Source organism: Hemiscyllium ocellatum, chromosome 15 (genome assembly GCF_020745735.1).
Source record: "Hemiscyllium ocellatum isolate sHemOce1 chromosome 15, sHemOce1.pat.X.cur, whole genome shotgun sequence".
In the NCBI taxonomy this organism is placed as follows: Eukaryota; Metazoa; Chordata; class Chondrichthyes; order Orectolobiformes; family Hemiscylliidae; genus Hemiscyllium; species Hemiscyllium ocellatum.
The window spans coordinates 35,537,922-35,561,880 of record NC_083415.1 but is presented as its reverse complement, the minus strand read 5'-3'; the positions used below and the strand labels follow the sequence as shown (position 1 = coordinate 35,561,880).

General features: G+C 40.5%; 1 protein-coding gene across 3 annotated transcripts in view; it reads left to right on the top strand.

Moving 5' to 3' along the window:
- LOC132822746 (DEP domain-containing mTOR-interacting protein-like) overlaps window positions 1–23,531 on the top strand; it is a 79,188-nt gene extending 55,657 nt beyond the window's left edge. For all 3 annotated transcript variants that reach the window (XM_060836045.1, XM_060836044.1, XM_060836043.1), the window contains one exon: window positions 22,844–23,531. In XM_060836045.1, coding sequence (XP_060692028.1) covers window positions 22,844–22,965 — 122 coding nt within the window. In that variant the 3' untranslated portion in view covers window positions 22,966–23,531. The remainder of the gene's footprint in view (window positions 1–22,843) is intronic.
- Window positions 23,532–23,959: the final 428 nt, after the last annotated feature.

Below are 23,959 nucleotides of genomic sequence, written 5' to 3'. Positions count from 1 at the left end.
GGATACGAGACTTATAATTATTTTACAGGCTGGGCAAAATATTTTTCACTTAAGGGAATTTCTCTTGGTCATGCAGGAGTGCAAGAACCTAAAGATTTTTTAAATAATCTGTGGAAGTGCTTCTATATAAAGTCAAGAATTATCTAAGCCCCCAAGGAATGTAGAACAACAGCAGTTAACCATAATGATCACGTATCCAGAATAGTGCCATTCACAAAATATGTTAATGACCTTGAAATACTCCACATCTTCCAGGAATGAACTGAACGAAGCATAACTATGATTTACAGCACATCTCTATGTCCCAGTCTCTATTAATGTGTCTGATTTAGTCCTAATGAATGCCTAGGAACAAAGCATTTTTTTTTAATACCTTCTGGAAGTGTTAATTCTTTCACAAACTTAGTATCCCTACAGTGTAGAAACAGGTCCTTCAGCCCACATCGACCCTCCATAGAGTAACCTACTGACCCATCCTCCTACCCTATTACTCTACATTTACCCCTGCCTAATACACTTCACCTACACATCCCTGAAAACTATGGACAATTCACCTAAACTGCACATCTGTGGAAGGAAACCCACACAGACACAGGAAGAATGTGAACGTGCAAACTCACACAGTGGCCAGAGGCTGGAATTGAACCTGGGTCCCTAGCGCTGTGAGGTATCAGTGCTAACCACTAGGCCACCATGCTATCTGGGATTACAATTACACTGTTTGGTGTGCACTTTTGACACACAGAAAGTGAAGACAGTTCGAGGAGCAAAACAACTTTAACTGGGTCAATGCATTCCCTAATCATCAACTGGAAGTTGAAACAGTTTCAAAAGCTCAGAGGCCGTTCTGCTAGAATGCACATCTTGTAAATGCGAATTAGCTATAACACGATTTCCGAATTGGGGACACTATTTCTATAGTGCAAATTTTTAAATTATGCATTTGTTATAACACGATTCTGACGCCATTAGTTTAATTGGGCTTCTATTGTGCAATTTTCTTCTAACAAGAGATTGTACGAGAAAATACTACTTCGTTACAGTGGAATTGACTGTACATTCAGAACATTTCTAGTCAACATGTAACAAGCCCAATAACAGAGGATGCAATTCTTGATTTAGTATTAGGAAATGAAGTTGGACAATTGGATGAAGCAGCAGTGGGTGTCCAGTTTGGAGACAATGATTATAATACTGTTAAATTGCGCATTATTATTCAATCAGACAAACACAGAACAAGAGAAACTGTTCTAAATTGGAGGAAGGCGAACGTTACAAAGACATTATCAGGCAAAAATAACTGGATACAGCTACTTGAAGGAAAGTCAATAGCGAATTCAGTCCACCAAATTTGCTCCCCAATCCATGAGATCATGGCTAATCTGGTATTCCTCAAATCCACATTCCTGCTGTATTCCCACACATCAACTTCCCTTACCAAATAAAAATCTCTCTCTCATCCTAGAAGATACTTCACGATACTGCCTCTACAGCCTTCTTTGATTTAGAATTCCACAGACTGGATACCTCAAAAAAAATTCTTCCCCATCTCAGTCTTGAATGGGCGACCCTTTTCTGAGATGTGATCTCTGGTCCTAGACTTTCCCCACCTACCATGTCAAACCCCCTAGGAATTTTAAGTTTCAGTATGGTCACTTCTTATTTTTATAACTGCAATGAGCACAAGGCCAATCGACTCAATGTCTCCTCAAAAGGAAAGCCCTCATTACCGGAATCAACCTAGTGAACCTTCTCTGAATTGCTTCCATCACTAGTACATTTCCTTCGGGCCCTGGACTGATTAGTGCCTTGTAGTATTTATGCAGGACCTTCTTATTTTTAGACTCCGTTCCCTTTGAAATAAAGGCCAACAGTTTATTTGCTATCCCTATTATCTGCAAAAATTGGATATTAGCTCTTTTGTGACTCATGCATGAGGACCCCAAATCCCTCCAAACTGCAGCTTTCAGCAGTTTTTCCTTCTATTCTTCCTGGCAAAGGCAGAACTTTACATTTCCCACAATATATTCCAAGTTTTTGCCCACCCACTTAGCCTGTCTATATCCCTCTATAGACAGTGTCACCCTCACTACTTGCCTTCTGACCTGTTTTTGCATCACTGCAAACTTGACAATTCTACATTCACTTCTGTCATTCAATCAATGATATATATTGCATCCAACTGTGGCCCCAGCACTAACCCCCATAGCACTCCATTCATTATGGCTTGCTGTCCTTAAAATTGTCTCCTTTAACCAAACTCTGACTTCTATTAGTTAAACCATCCATTATTCATGCTAAATATACTACTCATAACACCATGGGCTTGAAAGATTGGGCCTATGTTCATTGGAGTTTAAAAGAATTCGGGGCAATTCTTGGAAGATTACTACCAATGCATCTCCTGTCTCTATTGATACTTCCTTCAAAATCTTAGGATACAACCCATTGGGTCCTGGGTGTTTATCTGCCTTTAGCCCCATTAGTTTCCCCAAGTACTTTTTCTATAGTGATAGAAATCCAATATTTATTCCCTAGCTTTGGTCTCTTTATAATCATATCTAAATAATGGCAATAAGATTGAATGCATCACCCTTCATTTGTGCCTTTTCATTTATTTTGTTCTGAATACTGTGCGTATTTCAGTTAAAAGTCATTAATTTTGCCTTTTTACCATTGCTCTCCACTGAGACTATTTACTTCTGTTTTTATGCTTGCATACTCTGACCTTTCTTATCTCACTCTGTATCATTATCAAAAATAATTGCCCTTTAATGCCTCCATATCTTTTTGCTTTGTAAGCCAAGTATCCTCCTGCTGAGCCCTTTCCCACTTCTAACTAGCTCAAATCCGTGTCTATGCCTAATAATTTTTATTTCTCATGATCTTCTCACTATTCCATAAATTTAAATAGTGATAGAAGTCTGTAATAGAAAATAGAAAAGCAAACAGAAAGAGAGAGAGAGAGAGAGAAAGAAATTAAGACCTTTTCAGATTATTAAATAAGTAGAGGTTTTTGCTATACCTTGTAGGAAAGTTGTCTTAGAAGAGTTGTTAACCTAAAAGCCATACACAGTCATAGTCTGTGGTCAGGGTAGGAAGGTGTGGAGGTAGGTCATAGAGATGTACAGCATGGAAACAGAACCTTTGGTCCAACTCGTCCATGCCAACCAGATATCCCAACTCAATCTAGTCCCATTTGCCAGCATTTGGCCCATATCCCTTCAGACCTTTCCCATTCATATACCCATCCAGATGTCTTTCAAAGTTGTAATTGTACCAGCATTCACTAATTTCTCTGGCAGCTCATTCCATACATGTACCACCATCATGTGAAAAAGTTGCCCCTTAGGTCCCTTTTACATCTTTCCCCATACACCTTAAATCTATGTCCTCAAGTTCTAGACTCCCCCACCCCAGGGGGAAGACTTTGCCTATTTACCCTATCCATGCCCCCATGATTTTATAAATCTCTGTAAGGTCACCCCTCAGCCTCCAGTGCTCCAGGGAAAACAGCCTCAGTCTATTCAGCCTCTCCCTGTAGATCAAACCCTCCAACCCTGGCAACATCCTTGTAAATCTTTTCTGAATCCTTTCAAGTTTCACAACATCCTTCTGATAGGAGGGAGACCAGAATTGCACACACTATACCAAAAGTAGTTTAACCAATGTCCTGTACAACCACAACATGACCTCCCAACTTCTATACTCAGTGCTCTGACCAATAAAGGAAAGCATGCCAAATGCCCTCTTCACCATCCTATCTATCTGTGACTTCACTTCCTCAGAGCTATGATCCTGCACTCTAAGGTCTCTTTGTTCAGCAACATTCCCTAGGACCTTACCATTAAGTGTATAAGACCTGCTAAGATTTGCTTTCCTAAAATGCCACTGTATGTGAGGATTAAAATCAACTAGGCAGAAATGGATACTGCAGATACTGGAGATTAGAGTCAAGATTAGAGTGGTGCTTGAAAAGCACAGCAGGTCAGGCAGCATCCAAGGAGCAGGAAAATTGAGGTTTCGGGCAAAAGCCCTTCATCAGTAACATTCTAATCTTGACTGTATTGGAGGAGCCTCACCCAGTGTCCTTGTCCAATAGGTATGAGATTCTTAGCCCAAGTATTGAGAAAGGCACAGACTGTGCAAAGGATGAGCAAACTGAGCAGGTTAAAAGAGGAAGGTAGTAGAAATAGATATAGATTGGTCAAGGGAATAGATACTGTTCTATGCAATAAAGGCACAGACTTCAGAAGGATATGCTGCCTACCTGGTGCCAAGATTCAGGACATCTCTGGAGAAGAACCTGGAGTGGGTGTGGATCCAGTTGTGGTTTTTGTAGATACCAACAATGTATGTAGGACTTGCAAAGAAGTTCTGCTGATGCAGTATGAGCAGTTTGACGCTAAATTTAAAAAGAAAACAGAATGACAAAGATGGTAATCTTAAGATTATGACCTGAACCACATGGCAATTGGTGATGGGCAATTAAGATACCACCACCGCATCATCCTCCACCATTTCTGCCACCTACAAATAGACATCACCACCAGAGATATATTTCCCTCCCCACCCCATCTGCATTTCAGAGAGATCATTCCCTCCGTGACTCACTTGTCAGGTCCACGCACCCAGCCAACCCAGCTTCCCCTTCTGGCACTTTTTCCTGCCATAACAAGAAGTGCAAAACCTGCGTCCACACCTTCTGCTTCAGCTCAATCCAAAGCCCAAAGGATCCTTCCACATGTATCAGAACTTTACCTGTACTTCCACACACGTCATCTACCGCATCCATTGCACCTGATGTGGTCTCTTCTATGTTGGGGAGACAGGACGCCAACTTGTGGATTGTTTCAGAGAACATCTCTGGGACACCCACACTAACCAACCCCACTGCCCTGTGGCTGAACACTAACTCCCCCCCCCACTCCACCAGGGACATGCAGGCCCTGGGCCTCCTTCATTGCCAAACCCTAACCTCCTGACACCTGGAAGAAGAATGTCTCATCTTTGGCCTTGGGAACCTCCAACTACATGGGAACAATGTGGATTTCACCAGTTTCCCCATTTCCCCTTCCCCACCTTATCCCAGTCCCAACCTTCTAACTTGGCAACACTCACTTGAACGGTTCCACCTGTCCACATTCCTTCCCACATAGAGATGTACAGCATGGAAACAGACCCTTCGGTCCAACCTGTCCATGCCGACCAGATATCCCAACCCAATCTAGTCCCACCTGCCAGCAGCCAGCCCATATCCCTCCAAACCCTTCCTATTCATATACCCATCCAAATGCCTCTTAAATGTTGCGATTGTATCAGCCTCCACCATATCCTCTGGCAGCTCATTCCATACATATACCACCCTCTGCGTGAAAAAGTTGCCCCTTAGGTCTCTTTTATATCTTTCCCCTCTCACCCTAAACCTATGCCCTCTAGTATGGACTCCCCGACCGCAGGGAAAAGACTTTGCCTATTTACCCTATCCATGCCCCTCATAATTTTGTAAACCTCTATAAGGTCACCCTTCAGCCTCCGACATTCCAGGGAAAACAGCCCCAGCCTGTTCAGCCTCTCCCTATTGCTCAAATCCTCCAACCCTGGCAACATCCTTGTAAATCTTTTCTGAACCCTTTCAAGTTTCACAACATCTTTCCGATAGGAAGGAGACCAGAATTGTGCGCAATATTCCAACAGTGGCCTAACCAGTGTCCTGTAAAGCCGCAACATGACCTCCCAACTCCTGTACTCAATACTCTGACCAATAAAGAAAGCATACCAAATGCCTTCTTCACTATCCTATCTACCTGTGACTCCACTTTCAAGGAGCTATGAACCTGCATTCTAAGGTCTCTTAGTTCAGCAAAACTCCCTAGGACCTTACCATTAAGTGTATAAGTCCTGCTAAGATTTGCTTTCCCAAAATGCAGCACCTTGCATTTATCCGAATTAAACTCCAACTGCCACTTCTCAGCCATTGGCCCATCTGGTCCAGATCCTGTTGTAACCTGAGGTAATCCTCTTCGCTGTCCACTACACCTCCAATTTTGGTGTCAGCTGCAAACTTACTAACTGTACCTCTTATGCCACATCCAAATCATTTATGTAAATGACAAAAAGTAGAGGGCCCGGCACCGATCCTTGTGGCACTCCACTGGTCACAGGCATCCAGTCTGAAAAACAACCCTCCTCCACCACCCTCTGTCATCTACCTTTGAGCCAGTTCTGTATCCAAATGGCTAGTTCTCCCTGTATTCTATGAGATCTAACCTTGCTAATCAGTCTCCCATGGGGAACCTTGTCGAACACCTTACTGAAGTCCATATAGATCACATCTACTGCTCTGCCCTCAATCTTCTTTGTTACTTCTTCAAAAAACTCAATCAAGTTTGTGAGATATGATTTCCCATGCACAAAGCCATGTTGACTATCCCTAATCAGTCCTTGTCTTTCCAAATATATGTACATCCTGTCCCTCAGGATTCCCTCCATCAACTTGCCCACTATCGAGGTCAGGCTCACCGGTCTATAGTTCCCTGACTTGTCTTTACCACCCTTCTTAAAAGTGGCACCACGTTTGTCAATCTCCAGTCTTCCAGCACCTCACCTATCGATGATCTAAATATCTCAGCAAAAGGCCCAGCAATCCCTTCTCTGGCTTCCCACAGAGTTCTCAGGTATACCTGATCAGGTCCTGGGGATTTATCCACCTTTAACTTTTTCAACTTATCTGCTCCACCCTCCTCTCTGACCTATCATTTTCAGTCCCACCTTCATCTACCTATCACATTCCAAGTTATCTTTCTCCCAGCCCCACCCACCCCTTCCATTTACCTCTCAGCCTCCTTGGCCCACAAGCCTCATTCCTAATGAAGGGCTTATGCCCGAAACATAGATTCTCTTGCTCCCCGGATGCTGCATGACTGGTTGTGCTTTTCCAGCACCACATTCTTTGATGACCAAAATAAGATTAGAGGTAAGGGCATGGCTCAGTGATTGGTGTGGAAGAAACGGGATCTGTTTCAAGGGGATCTGTTTCAAGGGGCACTGGCACCAATAGTGGGGAAGGAAAGAGATGTTCCATTGGTACAGACTTCATTTGAAACTAGGATTATAGGTAGGAGTTTAAGCTAACGAATTGGTGGGAATGTTCAATTGAAAGGAAATTTAAAAATCAAGTAGAAACAAGGAAATACAAAAGATGCAGTACAGCGAAGTGGTGAATGATAATCCAAGTGTGACACAAAGGAGCAGAAAACCTAACCAGAACAGTGCAGAACTCTGGGCGGCACAGTGGCACAGTGGTTAGCACTGCTGCCTCACAGCGCCTGTAGACCCGGGTTCAATTCCCGACTCAGGCGACTGACTGTGTGGAGTTTGCACGTTCTCCCCGTGTCTGCGTGGGTTTCCTCCGGGTGCTCCGGTTTCCTCCCACAGTCCAAAGATGTGCGGGTCAGGTGAATTGGCCAAGCTAAATTGTCCGTAGTGTTAGGTAAGGGGTAAATGTAGGGGTATGGGTGGGTTGCGCTTCGGCGGGTCGGTGTGGACTTGTTGGGCCGAAGGGCCTGTTTCCACACTGTAAGTCTAATCTAATTAGAACCAGAAAGAGTAATAATGTAAAGAGTCATAACCTAAAACTCTTTATCTGAATGCTCGCAGCATTTATAACAAGATAGATGAGTTGATAGCACAAATAGAAGTAAATGAGTATGACATGGTATTACAGAGGTGTGGTTACAGGATGACCAGTATTTAGTTCTTACTCAAGCTATTCAATTTTCTAGAAGAATAGGCAAAAATGAAAAGGGGTGGTAACACTGTTAATAAAAGAAGGCATCTTGTGCTGTTGAGTGGTGACCTAGATGCAATAGATTGTGATGTAGAATCAGATTGTGTGGAAATAAAGAATAAGTCATGGATGGGAGTTATTTATAGTTCCTGAAGCGTTGCCTCATGTAGTGCAAAGTATAAATCAGGAAATTGTGGAGGTGTGTAAGAAAGGCATTACAATTATCATGGGTGATTTTCATCTGCATATTGATTGGACAAATCAGGTGGACAAGTGTAGCATGGAAGACAAATTTGTGAAATGCACTAGGGATTTATTTTAGAACATACAAGTGCAACCTATTTGGGAACAGGGTATTTCAGACCTAGTAACATTTTATTATTAAGAGATTTCATAGTTAACGATCTTCTCGAGGATAGCAATCACAACATGGTAGAATTTCAAAATCAGTTTGCAGAAGAGAAAGTGTGGTGTCAAACCTCCCTCCCCCCTACCTTTTATCTTAGCCTGCTTGGCACACCCTCATTCCTGAAGAAGGGCTTATACCCGAAACGTCAATTCTCCTTCTCCTTTGATGCTGCCTGACCTGCGCTTTTCCAGCAACACATTTTTAAGCTTTGTCAAACCAATGTCCTCTACTTAAATAAGGGCAATCACAGAGACATGAAAAAAAGAGTTGTCTTAAACTGGCTGGGGAACTAGACTAAGGGGAAAATCAGTGCATGAGCAGTGGCTGAAATTTAAGCAGATACTTCATAATACTAAGCAAAGATTTATTCTGATCAAAAAGAAGTGCTCGATAAGAAGTGTTAACCAACTATGATTAACAATGGTGGTCAATGAGAATGTCCAATCAAAACCTAGGATATGCATAGTAGCTAAAAATTATGGTAGGCCAGAGGATTAGGATTTTTTAGGAACCAGCAACAGATAATTGAAATGAATGGGATTGAAGGCAGATAAGGAACCAGGATTCAATGTCTACTTCCAAGAGTTTTAAAGAGAGTGATTGCAGGTTTAGTTAAGGCATTGGGTAAAATATTCCAGAACTCATTGAATTCAGAAAGAGTCCCTTATTAAGGATGAAATAGCAGGATATTTAGAAAAGCTTAATAAAGTCAATCAACATGGTTTTGTGAAAGGGAAATCATGTTTAACAAATTTATTCGAGTTCTTTGAGGATATACTAAGCAGATTTAAAAAAAAGGAATTGACAGATGCAATGTTTTAAGATTTCCAGAAGGCATTCGATAAGGTGCCACAGAAAGGTTATTGTACAAGCTAGGAGCTCGTGGTATTGGGGGTAACCTATTAGCACGGATTGAAGATTGATTACCACACATAAGATAGAACATTAGGATTAATGGGTCTTTTTTCAAGTTGGAAAAATGATTAGATTAGATTCCTACAGTGTGGAAACAGGCCCTTCGGCCCAACAAGTCCACACCAATCCTTTGAACAGTAACCCACCCATTTCCTTATACTTACACCTGACACTATGGGCAATTTCACATGGCCTGTTCACCTGACCTGCCCATCTTTGGACTGTGGGAGGAAACCCAAACAGACATGGGGAGAATGTGCAAACTCCACATAGACAGTCGCCCAAGGCTGGAATTGAACCCGGGTCCTTGGCGTTGTGAGGTAGCAATGCTAACCAGTGAGCCACCATGATGGAACTAATGAAATGCCAAAGGGATCCTTCCTAGGGCTTCAATTATTTATTCTCTATATTAATGACTTGGAGAAGGGACATAGTGTAATGAATCCAAATTTGGTTAAAAAATAATTCACCTAGGATTCCTGGGATACAGAATTTGACTTGACATTGAAATGTATATGATTGTGTTGAGGCTTGACTGGGTGGATGTTCAGGTGATGTACCTATTATTGGGGGAATCTCAAATTAAGAGACATAGTCACGCAATATAAATTCATTTAAAACCGGCATGTGAAGTAATTTCTTCTCTGAGGGTACTGAATATCTATAATTCTCTCATTCCAGAAAACTATGGTGGCTAGATCAGTGTAAGCACAGTGAAAGAGAAAGGTGATAGATGTTTTAAAGTATCCGAGTCGAGGGTTATGAGAAGTTGAAGCCTGGGACAGATAAACCATGATCTTATAGAATAATAAGTCTGGCCTGAGGGGATGAAAATCCTACTTCTCCTATCACTTATAATTGTCAAGATTAGATTAACAGTGTGGAAACAGGCCCTTCGGCCCAACAAGTCCACACCAACCCGCCGAAGTGCAACCCACCCATACCCCTACCTAACACTACGGGCAATTTAGCATGGCCAATTCACCTGACCCGCACATCTTTGGACTGTGGGAGGAAACCGGAGCACCCAGAGGAAACCCACGCAGACACGGGGAGAACGTGCAAACTCCACACAGTCAGTCGCCTGAGTCAGGAATTGAACCCAGGTCTCCGGCGCTGTGAGGCAGCAGTGCTAACCACTGTGCCACCGTGCTGCCCACGAGTGTAAGTATATCTGAAAACACCTATTCTAGGTTAGAACAGGGCTAAGCCATTCAGTCCATCGTGCCTGCTCCACCATTTACTGTAATTATGACTGAGCAAAAACTTTAATATATTTTGCCCGCCCATTCTGATAATCCTGTATACCCACTGGTAATCAGAAATTTATCAATATCTTCCTTAAACATACTCAAAGATTGAGCTTCCACAGCCTTGTGTAATAGGGAATAATTTATTTCACATTGAACCTCAGTGGCATCCCCATTTTTTAAAAAATGTGTCCCCTGTTTTAGAAACCACAACCAGAGGAAGCATCTTACCTACATCTGCCTTGCCTATCCCTTCGAGTATTTTCTAAATTTCAGTTAGAAACTCTGGAGAGTACAGTTCCTGTTTGCACAATCCCTCTTCACAGGATCATCCCAAGAACAAGTCTGCTGAGCATTAAGCATCTGGGTTTCACTGCAATGAAAATAATTCCAACTTTTGAGTGAGGATAGCAGCCTGGAGAAGTTGGCGGCAAATGCATGAATCTTCAACCGTGTAGAAGAGGAGGAAACTTTGTATAGCATGTGAACGGAAGCTATAGAATGTGAAGTAAGATGTTGGGAGTGCAAATGCTTCATGGCATGTTTGTGATATTCTGCTTTCCCAATTCTACTGTACACTATGTTGCTGGTCATCAAACTATATGACAGCTTTAGAAACCTCTACAGAGGAAGCTTCAGTTACAGATATCAGAGCTTTATTTTTTCTTGTCCTCCACAAGTGCTAATAAAGAGGCTTGACGTTCCAGTTTGGAGGAAGCTGTCTTTTCCAGTCTCCAAATGAATGGAGTTGCATTCCAGTTAAGGATCCCACAAAGAGACAAAAGTGAGTTCGTCTAATATTACCACTCAAGTCCACTATTAGGTGCGGCACGGTGGCTTAGTGATGGGAGATGCAATATATTGTGTTTGATAGTATGTATATTGCCAATTGCTAGAGAAATGACCATCCAGTTGCACAATAGTGTCATTGATCAGTAGAAAACACGTAGCAATGTGATTTGTAATAATCAATGGAATAGGTAGATTAAAGTAACATGCTTTCCTCGTTCTTTGGGAAACTTGCCATTCTATAGATGTAGCATCTGGAGAATCCAATTGATCTCCAATGTAAAAAATGGAATTGATACCACCACTAACGAGACAGAAAGCTCAAATCCAGACTTTTTGTGACTCAAAACCTATCTCCAAATAAATGGTTGCACATACTACTCTCACTAATAAATTTGCAGACAGGAAACACCTGTTTCAACTCAACAATAAAAGGTGACAGTCCTCTGTTGGTTTAATTTGCAGGGCAATGCCTATCAAAGTCAACTTGCCTGGTGGGAATTGTCAATCAGTATTAATGATTGACAATTACCATGACTGGTTGATAATTAAGCTGTGGTAGAGGCAGTTCCACGATACATCAATTAACACTGCATAAAAATTAACAGCTAGGATTTGTTCAATTTTAAACTAGGCAAGTTGACTTTAATTGATCTAAGTTGATTTTAGATCCTGGTAATATCTCCAGTAATCAGTTAAGGTCTGGGGCAGATCAGCTACTTTTCTAATGAATGGTGGGACAGGCTTGAGGGGCTGAACAGCCTATTTCTTTGTTTTTCTTATGTTCTTTTGTGGGCGGCACGGTGGCACAGTGGTTAGCACTGCTGCCTCACAGCGCCTGTAGACCCGGGTTCAATTCCCGACTCAGGCGACTGACTGTGTGGAGTTTGCACGTTCTCCCCGTGTCTGCGTGGGTTTCCTCCGGGTGCTCCGGTTTCCTCCCACAGTCACAAAGATGTGCGGGTCAGGTGAATTGGCCAAGCTAAATTGCCCGTAGTGTTAGGTAAGGGGTAAATGTAGGGGTATGGGTGGGTTGCGCTTCGGCGGGTCGGTGTGGACTTGTTGGGCCGAAGGGCCTGTTTCCACACTGTAAGTCTAATCTTACTTGCCAAAGGATCAGAATTGTCCTCTCATGCTGTATAAATGTTGGCTTTGAATTTGTATTTTTATGAAATATCCTGATGAAGGCAAGATTATATGCTTTGACAAAGTGTATTTCTTTTAGCTATACCCGAATTCTATATTACCTATTATTGTTTACTCACTTACTGAATCAAGGGAATATTCTCCATTTCCCTGGATCATGCAGTTAGTATAACAATCAGGAAATATGATACCATCCAAGACAAGATAGTCCATCTGTCAACCACCCTTTAAATATTCATTCCCCCTTCCGTTGACAAGTCAGTAATATGTACTGCAGCAACTCATTAAGGCTCCTTAGATAGCATCTTCCATACCTGTGACCTCAGGTGTATAGAAAGTCAGAGACAGTTGATACATGGAAGTACAATTACTTGCATATTCCTCATCCCCTTCCAGCGAAACACCATTTGATTTTTAGCTGTATCATCAATCCTTCACTGTCACTGTGTCAATATCCTGGAATTCCATTCTTAACTGCATTGTGGGTATACCTACACCACCTGGACTACAGCTTACCATCACCTTCTCAAGGATAATTATAGACTGGAAATAAATGCTGGCTGAGCCAGTAATGCCCATGTCTCATTACAGTCCGAATAAAACTGCACAGCACCCAGAATTGGCATCTTGCCACGTATTCTGATTTTAAAACTTCTGTTTATTTGGACTCATTCGTACTGACATAGTACTTATCCATTTTGCTAGACAGGTTAGAAACACTTGGTGTAGCTATTGAAAGGAATGCCAACAAAAATGCAGCTGGAACAAGTACCATAAATCTGCTTGTGGTTTGCATGGCTCTCTGTTTGCTAATATTAAGTCAAATCAGTTTGGCATTCCATAGCTGAAGTGGACATAAACTGAGTTCTATTGAGTGCATTAATAAATGGCTTTAACCCCAATTTTCTTTCCTCCTAAGGATTATGACTCTTGCAGTTCTTGTAGTCAAGTAAGTAGCTATTATTTAGCAATGAATAACTAGTGTCCACAGAATCATAGATTAGGAGGAATTTTACATCTTGCGGTAAAGAGAGTAGGCACATAATTTAAAAATGCAAAAGTGAACATGTAAATCAATTTTAATATTTTGACTGGAATAAAATGTAATATGGAAAAATAAACTGAAAAACCGTTTAGTACAGGAGCAGAAGGTGACATCAGACTATGCACATGCATTCTTTTGAAAGGGCATCAGGATCTAAAATCAACTTAGATCAATTAAAGTCAACTTGCCTAGTTTAAAATTGAACAAATCCTAGCTGTTAATTTTTATGCAGTGTTAATTGATGTATCGTGGCACTGCCTCTACCACAGCTTAATTATCAACCAGTCAGCACTGTCTTCTCATGTTGTATATAAGTACTAGTTTCCCTGAGAATTTATACTCTTGCAAAATGTCCTGATGAGTTCAAAACAAATAGCTTTGACAACATGTTTTTTTTGGCAATACTTATGAATAACAATATTGTAACATTCCAGTACTGGAAGGAAAATTGGATTTGTTTCAGATTGCATAGCACTCTAACAATTTGTTTAAGACAGCTAAACATTACCAGTCATGTTCCATATCCAATTTTGGGTTCATAAACGTTGATTTACCCTGTTCAATTTATAAAGATGAACCTATGGGCATTGGCCTGGATATTAAGGTCAGTGATGAAGGTGCTTGCCAGTCACTGAACTACTGGATGCCTGCAAATATTTCATAAACCTCTGAGCAACAACGTGCTTTTCATGGATAACAATAGCATTTGTGGACAGGGTTCTTCAACCAGTCACATTAAATAATAATCACTGAAACATAAACTAGGAAGTATAGGTTAGAATATTTAATATATTGTTGAAGCAAGAACAATGTCAGCAAAAGGAAAGTAGGATTGAAATAGAAAGATATAAGAGATGGAGAGAGAAGTTTAAAAACATATACAGCAATAATTAAATATCCAAGGAAGGAGACTTCACATATGTAAAGTCAATTCTCAACATCAGAGAGGTTGTGTCAAAATTAATGCTCCTTCTGGAGGCAGGAGAAGGATAGTATAATGGAGTGGGATTGAGTCGTGTGGAGTCCCCAATACCGCCTTGACTCCCACAATTTAAGATCAGGGTGGAAAGTTTTGAGGACAGCCTTCCTGCCCAGTGACAAATTGAGATCAAAAAGTGGCAATTTAAGGGTGTCATCCTCCCATAGTTGACATCCAACCAACAGCAAGCATAGTTACATCACATGGGCAAAAAACACTGAACACTGACAGGCATGTTACAGATGCAAAGTTTTACAAAACTGATATATATATTTGGATTGTCTCTAATTCAAGGTGCAAAGAAAAAATTAAAAGGATCATGTGATTTACTATGGTTTCTACTCTACCCAGTGTGGAAACAGGCCCTTCGGCCCAATAAGTCCACATCGACCTGCCGAAGTGGAACCCACCCATACCCCCACATTTACCCCTTAACTAACACTACGGGCAATTTAGCATGGCCAATTCACCTAACCTGCACATCTTTGGACTACGGGAGGAAACCGGAGCACTCAGAGGAAACCCACATAGACACAGGGAGAATGTGCAAACTCCACACAGTCAGTTGCCTGAGGTGGAGAATTGAATCTGGGTCCCTGGCAATGTTAAGCAGCAGTGCTAACTACTGAGCCACTGGGTTACCGTGAAGATAAGAGGGGCACAGCAGAGGGTATCAAAATATACTTATATTTCACACCTCTAAAAAGAAAGCAAGAGCTGTGAATAGACTGTGGATAAACATTAATTGTTTCTGGGACAGAAAGAGAAGGACTCTCAGAAAGATGAGAGGTTGGGGAGGCAATGTGGTATTAGCGCTAGTCTATTAATTCAGTGATCCCAATAATGATTGAGCAACTTGGGTTCAAATCCCACCATGGCAGATGATGTAATTTAGAATCAATTAAAAATCTGGAATCAACAGTCTGATGATGACTATGAAACATGCATTAATTGTTGGAAAAACCCACCTGGTTCATGAATGCCTTTCAGAGAAGAAAATCGGCCATCCTTAACTGGTCTGGCTTACATGTAATTCCAGATCCACAGCAACCTGGTTGATTGTGAACTGCCCTCTGTGTAGTTAGAGACGGCAATAAATTCTGGCTTAGCCAATGATGCCCACATCCTGTAAATGAATTTTAAAAAGATAGTGTTGTCAGCAAAGGGGAATGTGCTGATATTCTATGTCACCAGATAGGATATGAGAAGCAACACTAACTCTGGTTAATGAGATATCCCATGGCAATCTAAGGACTATAGAAGATTTGCTGTGATGAAGCCAGAAACAGAAAATGCCAGAGTCAATCTCACTGATAGCAGTTGGTTTGAAAACAGAGGGAAGCTCTTTTGATGATGCTAACTAAACATTACAACTTGATGAAGTCGGGAGGTGGGGTGCAGATAGGAATCTGTTGGAAGTTGGAACTTTTTGTGAACTGTGCAGATTAGTGTGTTCAGTGTGCGCAGTATTTGTCGATGTAGGGTTAATGATCGCTCTAAGACAATAATAAGTATCATGTTTTCTGTAGTTTAGATTTCTAGGCGCCTACTAGATGATGTTTAGTCAACCTTGCATTTAGTTTTCATCATAATAAGTCTTAAAACATGTAATCCTGTTGCAGTATTCCTTTTGAGGTAGTCACTGTAAATTCAAATACTTTGCAGAAAATTTTCAGTGTATTTGAAGATGTGGCCTGTTGGTTGAGTTCCACCTAAACAGCTGTACTGTCCAGAGACCTGCCAACAGCAAGGGTGGGACCCACAGGAATCTTCATCCCTGACTGGTCCTGGCAATCCCACTCCAGCCACTTTCAACCTGAATTTCCAAGATATCACAGTACCCTGGAATTCCCACAGTATGAGCAATGACCCTCACTCTCAGTGACCCAACTGTTCCTCAGGAGATGTCATTCTTTGATTGGCTAGCAGCTTGCAGAGATAGGAAATCCATCTAGTGAGGGGAGTTGCACATAATAGAGTGGGAAACCCTGATGGTAGCTGTCTGTTTGAATGTCATATGGAAATGGCCAGAAGGCATTGGTACCGGTTTCCCAACTAGTGGACAGGCTCATCAGCCATTGTTTTTCACTGATTAGACTTAATGCACAGTTAAGAGTTCACTTAGTCCTGATGGCATCTGTTCCTGGCCTTTCCTTATATGTTTTGTGCAAATGTGCTCCTGTTTCACATATGTCCATTGATTTGATGCTGAATGTATCAATAAGGGACTAATGCAACTCATGGAGGAGCTGGGCAGTCATTTTTGTTTATTCACTTATGGGAAATGGTATCACTCATATGGTATTTATTGCCTGTCCTCAGTTGCCCTTGAAAAGGTTATGGTGAGCTGTCTTAAACTGCTGCAGGCCATCTCCTGTAGGTAAACCCACAAAGTCGTTAGAGAAGGCTTTTGACTCCAGCATTTTGACTCAGCCACAATGAAGGAACAACAATATATTTCCAAGGCAGGATGTTGCATGTCTTGGATGGCAACTTGCAAGTGTATCTGCTGCCCTTGTCCTTCTAGGTGGAAGTGATAATGGGTTTGTAAGGTGGTATCTATGGATTTTTGGCAAATTTCTGCAATGCATCTTGTGGATAATCCACGCTGCTGCTACTGAGTATTGCAGCAAACTGGACAGAAACTTCCAGATTTTCACATTTAGCTGTGAATATGTGAATGCTGTATAAGGTATAATTTGATTTCCTCCATTGATTGTCTCATTGATATTCTTTGTGCAGTACTGGCCATTAAGAAACTGTTTAACGTTTAAATTGGGGTATGAAAGAACCAAGGTAGTTTTAACCAATCTGAGAATACTCTTTTTTGAAGATAAAAAGAAATTGCCCTAAAATTAAAACAAGCGTGATGTGGTGTCTTGAAGTATTTCAGAAACCGCTTTTGATTTATTTATTGGTTCTTTGAATAATGGACTTACAGAATAATGTCAAAGGCAAACCTGTTTTAGCCTCGTATTAACTAGAGAGAGCTAGATTCATGTCCCAAGCAATGACAAATGAAGGTGACCAGTATTTTAGTTCCAGGCTTTCAGCATCCTGTTTAAAGAAGGTGTGACCATGTATTCTGGCTTGTATATATTTTATTGCGTTGCATTTAAATCAAAATTATTCGAACTTTTTAAAATGAAATCTACTTCTTTTTAATGGACATTTCTCTGTAGCCATTGAAGGTTCTTCTTGGCTTCTATCAGCTGATCAAAGACTGGACTCAAACAAATCTTTTAGTTTGATACTTTAAGAACAACCAACATGAAGTAATTGTGAATATATCTAATATTTAAGTTGCTTTAAATCTCTCTATGCATCCATGAATTGCAATTATATTGTGCAACAAAACTATGCAGAACCATTGATGTTGGCATTTACTGCTTCGAAGATAAGCAGATTTTATTTTCATCCTCATCAGATTATATATTTTTTTTGCCAGATCTCTACAATGCAGATCAATGATGGATTCAGTGGAGTGCAAAAGAATATTACTTTGCATTTACCATCCTTTGGAATAAAATATAATATTCTCAATATTACAGCTTGTGAAAAATCCATTTGTGGGTAGCACAAGGTTTTCTATAAATATGCAATGTGTCATCAATGGTTACTACTGAAGCTGAGTCAAATATATTTTAGGGGGACCAGAGTGAAAATTTGAGGAAAATTTCAGAGTCCACAAAACGATAACGTATCATTGCCAATGATAAAAAAGTCAACAGGAAAGTAATTTGCGTGGACATTACAAAGGGTCTGCAAACGGCTATAGATAGATTGAGTGAGTCGGTATAACAATTACAGTATCACATGGGAAAATATGAGATTATCCAATTTGGCAGAAAGAATGGGAGACTGCAGAATATTGCAGTACAGAAGGATTTGTATTTACACATCAATCACAAAAGGGTAGCACTGAGCTTACAGCTAAGTAATTAGGAAGGCAAATTGAATGACAGCCTTGATTGCAGAAGGGCTGGAATATAAAAGTAAAGAAGTCTTCAAATAATTTTACGGACATTAGAAAGATCGCACCTCGAGTACTGTCTACTGTTTTGGCCTCCTTACTTAATTATGTATTTACATTTCAGAGATGGTTTATTAGACTGACTTTCGGAATGAAGAGGCTGCATTATATCCCCATAGCATTTTTCCCTCCCTCTTTCCCCTTCGCAACAAATGCATTCTCCTCCCCTTTGCAACTGATCACTTCTTGCTCCTACCACCTTTTTAGGCACCCACCTCTCACTTTGCCCAGGATGCCAGCTCCCCCCACCACACGCTGCCCCTTGGCTTCATCCAGCATACTCTTCCACAAGCTTTGCCCATCAGACTCACTAACCCTCACTCCCAGACTTCTCCCAGCAGATTCTCTCTCACCCCACAGTCTTCAGTTCAGATTCAACCCGCTTGCCTCGTCAGTCTTGTCTAACTACTTGTTATTCTTCCAATTGCAAGTGATCTTACGCTCGTATTTGCTGCTGGTTGGTTCATTAGTGAACCAATCAGCAACAAATCGAAAGAGGAAGGAACTTGTATGATTAGAGGAGCAGGTCCTTTCAAACTCTCTCAGTCCCACATTTGGAGGTAGTATTCATCTGATTGGTCACCCATGTGATTAATTTTTCCCAAAAGATTTGTCCACTTTTTGGAACTCTGCCACCCCAACTGAGTACTGAGGTTGATATGTAGGTGGTGAGAAGATTTTTTTTGTCTTATGGAGAGCATAAATCTAGGGCAAAAATAAAACCAAGAATGTTGATGCTGGGAATCAGAAACAAATTGCTGGAAAAAATCTGGCAAGTCTGGCAGTATCTATGGCGAGAAAGCAGTGTTAACATTTTTGTCCAGTAACTCCTCTTCAGAATCGAACAATTAAAAGTCAGGGATTTGTTATTTAAAATTGAAATAGGAAGAAATTTCTTCCCTGAGAGTTATTACTCTTTGGAATTTACTTCCACAGAAAACTGAGGAATTGGACAGATTTTTTTTGGTAAACTTGTTGAGATCACAATCTGATCTTAATTAATGGCACAGCAATCTCAACAGGCTGAATGGCTGACCCCTTCCAATTCTTATGATCTTATGAAGGTCAACTGTAAAATCAAGGGAAAAGAAAAAACAAGGTTATCATTTTGTGGACTCTGAAGTGTCAGCAGGAGACTATTTGGGCATCATGCCCATTGTGTTTTGCTCATTATAAATGCCTGTGCTAATCTGCTGTCTGTCTTTCTATACTTTTAATATATTTTTCCTCAAATTTTCACTCTGGTTCCCCTAAAATATGTTTGACTCAGCTTCAGTAGTAACCATTGATGACTCATTGCATATTTATAGAAAACCTTGTGCTACCCACAAATAGATTTTCACAAGCTGTAATATTGAGAATATTATATTTTATTCCAAAAGATGGTAAATGCAAAGTAATATTCTTTTGCACTCCACTGAATCCATCATTGATCTTCATTTATCTTCCAAAGATACCTCATCTGTTTAATAATCTGTTTCAGTGCACATTTTTGCACCTGTATCTCTCGGCTGCTCCACCTACTGTATGAATTGTGTTACTGTTGGGTTTCTTTTTTTTAAAACCAATAGTTTGCATTTGAGATTCGATTCTGTTTTCATGTATTCACAAATTTCAACTTCAACATTTTTGAGTATGATGTTAACAGGTCATGGCTCCTGGATAGCAAATGTTTAGGTGACATCAGGGAAGGGAGACATTATGGGGATTCTGCATTGTTCCACTGCATCGCTGACTATGTGGATGATGTTGGGACTTTATAACAAATGTTCAGAATTGCCTGAATACTGTGGCCAATGCTATTAGTATGGTCTAGAGACATCATAGAAATTATGGCATCTGCAATTTATACTATGACTTCCATTGTGCTGTACTCTCATGGGATGTCTGTGCTGGTTTGCAGAAATGCAAATAAATTTTTGCTGTTCCATAACTATGTCCTCTCTCTGTTTCCCCCTTCCCCCCATCAAATTCCTTGATTTAAGGATACTTTGCCACTGTCAATAACTGTTATAGGTTGGCACTGGTGGGGCACCACATAGTGCTACTGGGCTCAGAATTAACAAGCCATTTAATCATTCAGCAGTATCTGTATCAAAAATAACTATTTAATATAATTATATCTTGATCATAGTCTTAAGCAGTCCACTGATTTTATCAGTAACCCAAGGCATGGACGAATTTGTAGTAAACTTCAAGTGTCTTGATTTTATCTTCATCAATCCTTGAGGGTATAATTTTTTACTGCGGTTCTAGGAACTTCATCTTCTAGGAGTTTTAATCTTGTACTTCAATTAAATACAGAAGCAATAACTTCAATAGCCAGATATTTTATTGCAACTGATATTATATTTACATTAACATTTATGAAGCTTGTGTGCTAACTATGGTATATAGCTGGTAATGAATTACAGTTGGGGATCACACACATCTGGAGATAATTCTCAAAATAGTTTAAATGTTTCCAAAATGTAGCCTTATGTTTGTTATTTTTTGTTAATGAATCAGAAATTTTACTTGAATATATGATCCAACACGGTATTTGATAGTGCTATATTAGAATGTAACTACAAATACAAAATTCATAAAATTAGAGTTCTATCTCCAAACAACATAAATCCATAATTTTTAAATTTAAATTAGCTGGAGTCTCCTGAAACTTTTACTCCAACTTAAACAAATAAGAATCATCAGATAAAATCTAAAGAGAGTTTATCAATTCACTAACAATTATCGTATTGTTGGATCGAGTATAAATCAGGAAGTTGGAGATGCAAGAAGATGGATAATACAGTAATCACAGATATTTTAATCTTCATATTGACTGGAAATATCAAATTTCTAGTCATAATATGGAAGATGAGTTCATGGATATAAACAAAGAACTTTTCAGTTAGAGTCAAGGTCAAAAATAGAAATGTTCCTAGTAATTACAATGCTCAGTAGCATTCACAATGCCTCAGGTTCTGAGGAGGTCTATGACCGTGAGCAACAAGATCTGGACAACATCAAGACTGATAGTACCATTTGTGTCACACATGTGTCTGGCAATAACTGCGTCCAACAAGTGAGAATTTAACCATTGCCCCATAGTATTAAATGGCAATATAATTGCTGTATCCTTCAATATCAGCATACAGGGATCACCATTGACCAGAAACTGAACTGGATCAGCCATATAAATATAGTGGCTAAAAAAGCAAGTTGAAGGCTAAGAATTCTTCACCTTCTGTCTCCCCAAAGCTTGTCCACCACCTACAAGGTGTAAGTCAGGAGTGTGATAGAACACTCCCCACTTGCCCTGGATGAGTGTAACTCCAAAACAACTCAAAGTTTAATGCTATGCAGGACAAAGTAGCCCACTTGACTGCCATCCCATCCACAATCTGCAGCGGTCACTCCCTTCACTATTGATGCATTGCGGCAGCAGTGCGTACCACCTGCAAAATACACTGCAGCAACTCAACAAGGCTCTTCTGATAGTAGCTTCTAAACCTGTAATTTCTATTACCTACAAGGGTAAGAGAAACGCCACCACCTGCAGGTTCCACCTGCAAGTTTCACTCCAATCCATATACCACCCTGACTTGGAGTGATATCTCAGTTCCTTTACAGTCTCGGGATCAAAATCCTGGAACTATTTCTAATATCACTGTGGGTGTCCCATACCCCAAAGACGGCTGTGGTTCAACAATCCAGCTCACCACCACCTTCTCAATCGGTATGACAAGGAACCAAGTATGAAACAGGTGACTTTGGATTTAACACTGTGAGAAAAGGTAGGTGGTCTCCCAATACTTCTGACCCAATGCTGCAGCACCATGTTGGTGCAGACCAACAACCATTACACAACTATCAGCTTTTAGATGCAGGGGGAGGAGTGGGGGCAGGCAGGTGACAAGACGTCAGTGGACACTCGATCTTGTCGTGACTTGTAGCCTTAATTATTTAAACTGGCTTCCATATTCCTGCTAATCCAGGAGAAAGACACTCAGCAGCAGTAATGCACTGGAGAGCCTTCCTGACATGACACAGGTTCAAACAAGCAAGTGTAAGTGAGAATAGTGGACTCAATGTCAAAGCTGACACAAAAAGTGAAATGAAATCATACATTTTCTTGCCATGCCCTGCCTCCTGTTGCCTGCTCCACCCTCCACCCCATTCCCCACCAACCCTGGAGTCAGAAACATCCTTTTGTTTAGAACTTGGGGTGATCATTATACAATGCCCCAATCTGATTGGTTAATACCCTGTTCGGTCAGATGTTATGTAAAAGGAACTGTGATGTTTTGTTCTCATGTCTAGCATATTTCAGATGCTATTTATCTGCCTGTCAGTCATTGCAATAGGTGGGCTGATGTGGGGGTTCAGTTACAAGCTGAATGAAGAAAGGAGGCGGAAATAACTTAGTATTGCATCTTGAGAGCTGACATACATTCTGTATTAATATGGACACAATTTTAACATCTATCTTCTGTTTTCCTTCAGGTCAGACAGTTTGTTGTCTCTGTGAACAGCAGGCATGTTATGAATTTGGACTACAAAACAGTCAGCAACATTATCATGACTGGACCCCGCACTCTGGTGATGGAAGTTATGGAAGCAATTGAATGAGGAGATATGTTCAATTGAGCAATAAGCTGGTTGATTTTCACAACTATTCTCAGAAAGCAAATGCCTTCAAATACTTTAAGCTAGAAATCATTATTCATGAAAATGTAGGTACAGTGTCTCAAATCTGGTATGCAAAAAATCATATCAAATCAAATGGAATTTTGAAAAAAGTCAGATATTTTCCCTTGGTCGCAGCCCCTGAAATAGAGTAAGCATGTGAAATAAAGAGGACATTTTGGGCTGATCCCAGAGGACAGAGTCAGCAAGCATTGTGCACACATAAAACCCAAATCCATTGTAGCACTGTAAGATGTGTCTATCCTTGGTCCTCCCTATCCTCTGGACACAAAACAATTTGTTCCACTGCTGAGGACATTCTGATTACAATATTCTCAGCTGTTTTCAGGGGAGCGACATTAGCTGTTTTATTGACGCCAGTGTGAAGGAAGGAGTTAGTTGGTGATCCAAAATCCATACCATATTTGAGACAATGTACCTGGAGTAGACAAAGACTTCACATGATATTTCTCATTTGTTCTGTCGTATGATTGTGTGAAGTATTTGTCAGCACGTAAGGTAATTTCTAAGCTAATATCCACTTGCTGAGAAACTTTACAGACATTTGATCTGTCTTTATTGTATATTTATGATTCTTTTTTAACCTTCAATAAAGATGTAGGTTATACTGACATTGTTTGTTCACAGGATTTACCAACATTTTTAAAGTGGTAAGGAATTAGAGTTGCAGTTCTTACAGATCCAATTAAACCTCTTTGTATACCTTTATACTGTTTTAAAAGCCTGTCCAGTAATCTCTATTGGAATGTGACACTTAACAAGAAATAAAATGATCTCCCACTGAAAGAAGGCTGGAGCCAGGCCAGAGCGGAAGCTCCAAGGTCACGATTCCCTACTAAAATGAAAAGCTGGCTCTTGTCCAAGTTTCCGTGTCACCATTGAAAACAATCCATGCTTATCTGAACATGGAAC